The 7,373-nt window shown below is 57.9% G+C and overlaps 2 protein-coding genes across 2 annotated transcripts in view; one reads left to right on the top strand and one right to left on the bottom strand.

Moving 5' to 3' along the window:
* The window catches only part of CUNH7orf57 (chromosome unknown C7orf57 homolog), a 9,879-nt gene extending 9,112 nt beyond the window's left edge, over nucleotides 1-767 (top strand). Inside the window, exon 4 of the mRNA XM_011381732.2 lies at nucleotides 718-767. Within this exon, the coding sequence (XP_011380034.1) occupies nucleotides 718-767 (50 nt within the window). The remainder of the gene's footprint in view (nucleotides 1-717) is intronic.
* On the bottom strand, nucleotides 496-5,864 carry LOC105306606. Its single transcript, XM_011381727.2, has 3 exons — nucleotides 5,409-5,864; nucleotides 1,587-2,012; nucleotides 496-1,116 (listed from the first exon to the last, which is right to left on the bottom strand). Exons 1-3 carry the CDS (start codon nucleotides 5,573-5,575, stop codon nucleotides 897-899), a joined length of 813 nt encoding a protein of 270 aa, XP_011380029.1. The 5' UTR covers nucleotides 5,576-5,864; the 3' UTR covers nucleotides 496-896.
* Nucleotides 5,865-7,373: the final 1,509 nt, after the last annotated feature.

The raw sequence follows: 7,373 nt of genomic DNA, 5'->3' as shown, positions 1-7,373 counted from the left end.
GACGCACAGGCGGTGGCACAGGCGCTGGCACAGGCGGTGGCACAGGAGGCAGAGGAGCAGCGTGTGCGGCCGCCGTTAGACGGGACGGGAATTCCGGCGCGGGCAGGGCCCGAATTTCTGAAGTGACACCTTGGTGACCAGAGAAGGCAGGTCTGCCCGAGAATCCCGTCCTGCAGACCACGTCTTAACGTTTCTTTCCCTCCTCAAGACCCAGCATGATTTGTTTCTCGCCGCGGTTTCTGCAGCCGCTCCAGAAGCGCGTGGCCTGCTGGACGCGGGCGGCAGGCGCCTGGCACGGCCCGTTCTCTGACAGCCGGCATTAGTGCAGGTGCACGGGACTCGGCGTCCGGGGACGAGAGCCAGCGGCCCCCTTAGGCTGAGCCGCCTCCCAGCCGCCCACGCCGCGCGGACGTGGTGCCCACCCCGTGGTCCGGCTGAGCGCCTGGGGGTCACAGAGCCCCTCAACACGTGCGTGCCGACCCGATCCACTGCGGTCTGGCCGGGCGCCAGTGGGGAGGGTCCCCAGCCTATGGTCTGCACCCGCGGGCGGAACCGTGCGCTCAACTTCCCTGTAGACTTCAGGAAAAATCCTTACACACGTGTACAGAAACCTGCATTTTCTTCCATTTAAAATTAATGGTTAAATGTTTTAATTTATGAAACGCCACCTCGCCCGTCCGCTCAGTCGCCAGCTGACGTGTCTGCCTTCCGTTGCAGGTCGCACAGCCTCTCCGCCCGCCCCGGCGCCCGCCCCGGAGCCCCAGTAGACCCGAGGCAGGCAGGCAGCGCTCAGGGGTGCTCCCGCGGCTGACCGTCACAGCTCCCCCGACAAGGCTCCCGGCACCGTCCTGAGCACGGACTCGTGAGAGGGTTTCTCAGCAGATCGGACGTCACCGTCACACAGAGGGGACCGGGGGTGGGTTTTGCTGCCTGCGTTTCTGGGGCGCGAGGTGGCCCCGCTGCCCTGGCACGGCCTGTGTCTTGGGACCAGCCACTTCCTCCCCGTCGGCTGACGTCACCGGCCGCGTGTCCCTCCGACTGGCATCCCTCCTGAATCTGTCGCTGAGACGAGACCAGGAGAAACTCGCAGACTTTTCCATCGTTTGGCCCTGGAGCCTGTGTAGAAATAATTTTTCTGTTACAAAAAAAATAATTCCAGAATATTGTGATCTAGTTTATATTAAGAAAAAGCTTAGTTTATTATGCCTTAAAGTTTTAAACATTTAGTACTAAAACATTGGAGCATGTACTTGTTTTAAATTTTTGCTCGTATCATTTTACATAAAGTGAAATCTCTAATATTAAAAAACATTTATTATTTTTATCCTTTAAGTAAAAATACGTATAATTTTAGTGTTTAATTTATTCTTCACAAAAATTTATTAATAATCGGATTGAATTCTCTTGTTTTATAAACTGTTACTGTTTACATGCAAATAATTAGCACTAAAATGTGATTTTATATTTTGTACATTTAATTCAATAGTAAAATAATAATTTTCTGCTGGAAGATTTTCAGAAAGCCAAATTAGGTCACAGATATTTTCGTGTCTTTCGCAAAGTAAACTTATCATGAGCTTGCTCACCTAAAATTTAGACGTTTTAAGTTCTTCAAATGAGATGCTTCCTTGGGCACATGCATCTGGACGGCTTGGCCAATGGTTAGCATGGGGAATACGCAACGTGGGAGAGAAGGTGAGGGGCCGTGCGCCTGAGTAAGGGGACGCGGCATCGTGGCAACGTGGGAGAGAAGGTGAGGGGCCATGCGCCTGAGTAAGGGGACGCGGCATCGTGGCAACGTGGGAGAGAAGGTGAGGGGCCATGCGCTTGAGTAAGGGGACGCGGCATCGTGGCAAGACGTCTGCCTGTTTTCTTCCTTCCCCTCTTCCGTCCTCCGCAGCAATTCCAACCTCATTCTCAAACGCCCCCATTCGAAGGAAAAACCCTTAGGAGCAGATGTCCGCAGCTTACGACTCCTTAATTCTTTCTTACGTGATTGGCGTAACAGACACCTGTGGATAAGAGAGAGGACAACATTTGGAGCGAGGACCTGCGGTCAGACCTCGGCTCCGTGTCGGGCGGCCAGGGTCCATCAGTGAGAAAGCCATTCCCGCAGTGAACTTTCTGCTTGTAAATGCAACACACACATGTCATGAAAACAAAAAGCTTGCAAATTCCATGCACCACTTCTGACGTAAATGACTTGTTTCCAAAAGATAAAAATATTGCAACGTCATATTAAATAAAAATTGTCAGTTAAAACCCACAGTCCCCACGCTTAGTCAAATATGCATTTTGCATTACGTGTGCCCACATGCACGCGCAGCCTCCCAGTGCCCTGATATTTCCGTGGGGACGTCTGGCGACCTCACTCACCACAGCATTAGCTCGTGGAGCTGGGCTCTGAGCCCCTGCCCCCCTGTCGGAAGCGTAGGCCATTCCCCTGCAGGGCTGTTGTGGGCACCGGTCAGTGGTGGGAGTGGAAAATGGGATCGGTGGGTGGAAGTGAGGAGGGACCCTCAGGCAGAGGTTCCGGCTGAGCCTGCACTCGGGACCTTCGCTGATGGCCGGCCAGGGTACCGGGGCATCGGTACCGAGGCGTCGTGTGTGGGGAATGTGACCAGGCACCAGGCGCCTTGGTCTCAGCTCGTGCTGCGAATCCAGAATCGACAGACCGGGCAGTTCACAGACTATCGACATTTATCTCTCTCAGGTCTGGGGGCCGTAAGCCTGAGCTCCCTGCAGGGTCGAGCTCCCGCCCAGCTCCCTGTCACCGCCTCATGCAGTGGACGGGCGGAAGGAAGCAAGGTCACTGTGACATCCAGCCCTTGCACCCCTGAAGGCCCCGCCTCCTAACGCCATGGCCTTGTGGGTAGGGCTTTGACAAATGAGTCTGGGGGCACAGATATTCTGTCCATAATGCTAAGGATGGGAGATATTCACTAAAACGACTCAGCGGGATTTTTGAGATCCGGACCTGCAGGCAGGAGGTGAGGTGGGGCCCAGCGAGAGGGAAGACTTGGGAGCCTGGCTCAACTGTGGTCCGAGGAGAGACTGTGCCAGGACCCGATTAATCCACAGGTTTTCGGTATTTCCTATCGAAATCCCAATATGGTCTTTGCAGACGTAGACAAGCTTATTCTAAAATTTACATAGAAAACACAGGCCTTGGACCAGCTAAACAAACCTAATCAAGAAGAAGCAAGTAGGAAAATCACTCAGCCCAGTACAAAAATCCACATGGCCTCCCGGTTATAAAACACTGCAGTGTTGACACATCGGTGACTAGAGGAGAATAGAAAACCCAGAAATGGCCACGCGACTGTGCTCTACTGACCCTGGCAAAGGCGCAGGGGACGAGGAACAGCCTCCCGACACGTGATGCTGGACCACTGGACAGAGACAGAACAGAAGCTTTACCCACCCGTCACACCTAAAACCGAATCATGAACTTTGATGTAGAACGTCAGATTATAAAGCTTTCAGGAAGAAAAGCTTTATAATCGACAGCGAAAGCGAGATCTAGCCAGACAAGAGAAAGCCGATAAATCGATCATCAAAACAAAAAACCATGTCTGCGAAAGCTCGCGAGATGTGTAAACAGACAAGCTACAGATTGGGGAAAAATATCTGCAAATGATGTAGCCAACAAAGAACTTGCGTCTAGAATACACGAAGATTTTAAATCTCAGCAAGAGCAGCAAAAAAACAAGCAGTCCCGTTGGAAAATCGGGGAAAGACACGAACAAAAATTTCACCAAAGAGAGTAACGGACGTCGATAAGCGCTGCAGAGACTCAGCATCAGCAGCCACCAGGGATGCACAAGCGAACACCACGCCGAGACCCGATCCCGGCCAGCAGAAGGACGGACAAGCAAGGACAAGTAAGGACACCAGCCACTGGTGAGGCTTCGGAGAAAACGCATCTCACACCCGATTCCTGTGGGAACGTAAATATGACGCCCGCCCGGGGAAGCAGTCTGGCAATTTCTCGTAAGATTAAATACGTAATCACCACGCAACCCAGCAACGACTCTCCTGGCGTTTTCCCAGACAAACGAACACTTTCAGTCACACAAAACCGCGTATGTTAAGCTTCACGGCAGCTTTATTCTTAACAGCCTCAAACTGGAAACGGCCTGGGCATCTCTCGGCAGGTGGACGGCTGGGCAAAGTGGCTCCTGCGCGTCGTGGAACACAGCTGGGCAACAGGAAGGAGCCGGCCCCTGGCAGGTGCGATGTGGACGGAGCTCCCGCGGATTCTATTGGGTGGGAGAAGTCGCTTCCCACGGTGTAGACGCTGCGTGTTCTTGTGTGTACAGTGTTTTCAAAATGACACATTTAAAAATGCTGGGCAGGTTGGTGGGTGCCCGGGCTTAGGGGCGGGGGCGGATGTGGGGGTGTGGGGAGGGAGGCGGGTGTGGCTGTCAGGGTGACATGGGTCCTCTGGGTTGTGGGCCGTGGGGTATCTTGATCGCGGTGGCACACACGTGACGGTGCCGTACAGAGTCAAACACAGGATGAGGGGAGACCTGGGGGCCCTGGGGAGCGCTGGGGGGCCGTGTTTGTGTCCCGCCCCGGTCTGACGCCCTCTCTGGTTCTGCACGATGTCCCCAGGGGGGAACTGAGTCGGGGCTACGGGCGATCCCTGCATGATCTCTTACGACTCTGTCTAGTCCGTCAGAGCACACAGGACGGCTCACAAACACAGACACTTATTTCCCACAGTTTGGGAGGCTGCGCGTCCGTGATCAGGGCGCCGGCAGACTTGGTGTCTGGTGAGAATCCCCTTCCCGGTTCACTGTGTCCTCGTGTGGCAGAAGCGGTGAGGGCCCGTCTGGGGTCTCCTCTAAGGGCACTGAGCTCATGCATGTGTGAGGGCTCCACCCTCCTGTCCGAGGCACCTCCCGAAGGCCCGCCTCCTGCTGCCCTCACTTAGGGGGCATGATTTAATGTGTGAATTTGGGGGACATTCAGTCCAGTGTCTCATACAGTTATCTCAGCAAAAGTTCAGTTTCCTCAATAAAAATTCCATTCAATAATTGCAATGGGGCAATGGGCTGGAATTTGGGGGGCACTGGGATGGGGCCGGAGGGCAGGGCTGGCTCTCGGGCGGGTGGCCTTTCAGTTGGGACTAAATGAGGAAGAACAGGCCGCTCGGGCCGAGCGACCAGCGCCAAGCACACAGGCCTGAGCAGGAGCTTGGTGTGTTCAGAGGACCTTAGGGATGATGGACAGACGGACGGAGGGGCGCTGGTGGGGGCGGGGCATGGTCACCTGAGGGCACTCAACCCTCGCAGTGCCCCCCCCATGTTTCCTGAGCTGGTTCCCTGCTGCCCCTCCCCAAAGGGACCGGCCGATCTCAGTTCCCCCTGCACGTGTCTGAGGGTTATCTGTGGCAGCCTAACCTGCTTTTAAAAGCAGCAGCCATCACAGGGGTGTCTGGGGTGCTGGCCGGTTCTACACGATGAGTGACAGCTGGAGGGATACGGCAATTTGACGAGAACCCACCAATCACTCCGCACTTTGCGCCCTGCCTGGCCCGCAGGCCCTGCAGAATCTGCCTCGCTCGCATCCAGTAGCTGGAGGTCAGGTGGACTGCAGCCACCTGCAGAAGGCCAGCGCGGCAAGCCACAGGGCCAGTGACAGCCGGGGGGTCGCGGTGGGCTGAGCGCCGGGGGGTGGGGGGAGGCTCCCCTCGCTCGTGAGTGGCGGGGAGTTCCCACGCCAGGCGATGCCTTAGAAGGGAGGCCGCCAGGTGGGAGGCGGGTGGAACCAAGTGCCCATGGGCCGGGGCCGCATGGGGCGGAGTGACGCTGCGCACCCTCCTGTGTCCTCTGCGTTCGGTGTCCCAGAGGCCCTGTGCCTACCTGCTGGGCCGTCCCCCTTAGGTGACCACAGCGTCTGGCCAGCGACGCTCCTGCAGGTGAAGACCAAGAGCGCAAGGCGTCTCACGTCCAGCTGGGGCTGGGGCCACTTGTCACTGTTCCAGTGCGTAGTCTGAGTCCCGCTGTGACGAAGGTGCCTGGCCTCCCACAGGTGACGCCGAGTGCCTTTCTCCTCCATTCTGCCTCATTCACGATCAAAATGCTGGCCGTGGCCGTGAACCGCGTGGGTCCCTGACCCACTGGCCGGCCTGCGGCTGTGACAAACGCCGTTCCTGAGGTTTGTCCTGCCCCGGACAGCCCCTGGGACGGAAAGGGAGAGCAGCGGGCACACGGACCGGACGAGCCAGACCAGCAAGCAGAAGCCTCAGTGAAGGTCTCTGGAATAGTCTCAGCTTTGGGAGATTTCCGGTCATCGGAATCACTCTGGGTTCTGGGAGCCTGGAAGGACTGGGTGTCGTTATTCGGTGTGGCCGGCCTGGGCTGAGTGACCCATCCTGGGATGGCCTGGCCTGGCCTGAGGACTGTGTCCGGGGCTTTTCTGCCTGTAGCAGCTGCTGCAGGGGGGTGGGGGCCTGTTGGGAGCTCGGCTCAACAGCTGTGGTTTATAAAAGGCCGGGCGCAATTTTGTTTCCAGACCACCACATTCACAGTTTTGCATTGACAACTAAGTCTTCAGCCTTCGCTTGTCCACTTCACCTGCGGCCTCGTGGAAATGAAGGACAGCGGCAGCGTCCGAAACCCCGCCACTGCGACCCCTCCCCAGTCCAGGGCAGAGCGCTGCCTCCTGCCTGCCCTCTGGGGGGAGCTGCAGGGCCGCGGGGGTCAGCAGCTGTCTGGGTTGGGCCGTTCAGCAGTCACAGCCGGTGACCAAAGGGATGAGTCACTTCCTCTCCCTGCGCCCGCGGCTCCCGGCGTTCCCGCAGCTACTGAGCTCCCGGGGGTCAGGAAGGTCCCAGAAACACGTCCCAAAAGGGAAACCGAGGCCGGAGAGAGCAAGGACCACAGCGGCCACGGCCCGGGCCCATTCCCGACCCCGCCCTGGGAGGCCCCGCAGTCTTTCTCGCGGCCCGTCCACCCGGCGCTCGGGCGGGACACCTGCAGACCGACCTGCGCTCCGGCGCGAGCCAGCGGCGACGGTGACGGTGGGTGGTCGTCTGCCGTAGGTGGGAGGGAACTGGGTGAGAGGGGCTGCGAGTGGCTTGGCAGGTCCCCGGGGTGGGCCAGGTGTCGCGCCGCGGGCGTCTGCGGGGAGGAAGCCGGAGCGGGCGGGGGCGCGGCCAGCGGGGCGGGCACGGTCGCAGACTGGGATCCGAAATTCGCTTCGCTCTTGGTCACGTCCCGGGACCGGTCGGCGCGCTGGCCCGCGAGCCACTGGGGAGGCGCCCGTTCCTCGGCCCGCGCGAGGCCCCTGTCGCCGGGGCGCGCGCACATGGAGCAGGTCCCTAGCGGTGAGTGGCCACGGGCGCGCGAGGTCCCTCAGGCTCG

The sequence above is a fragment of the Pteropus vampyrus genome, unplaced genomic scaffold (assembly GCF_000151845.1).
Source record: "Pteropus vampyrus isolate Shadow unplaced genomic scaffold, Pvam_2.0 Scaffold449, whole genome shotgun sequence".
In the NCBI taxonomy this organism is placed as follows: domain Eukaryota; kingdom Metazoa; phylum Chordata; class Mammalia; order Chiroptera; family Pteropodidae; genus Pteropus; species Pteropus vampyrus.
The sequence above is the reverse complement of the archived record's forward strand: the minus strand, read 5'-3'. Positions and strand labels throughout refer to the sequence as shown.

Coding starts and splice junctions, on each gene's coding strand:
- LOC105306606 (XM_011381727.2), bottom strand. CDS start 5,575: ATGCGAGCGAGGCAGATTCTGCAGGGCCTGCGGGCCAGGCAGGGCGCA. Junction 2,013..5,408: donor GCTGCTGCTTTTAAAAGCAG/GTTAGGCTGCCA, acceptor TCTTATCCACAG/GTGTCTGTTACGCCAATCAC. Junction 1,117..1,586: donor TTAAAACGTCTAAATTTTAG/GTGAGCAAGCTC, acceptor ATTTCTACACAG/GCTCCAGGGCCAAACGATGG.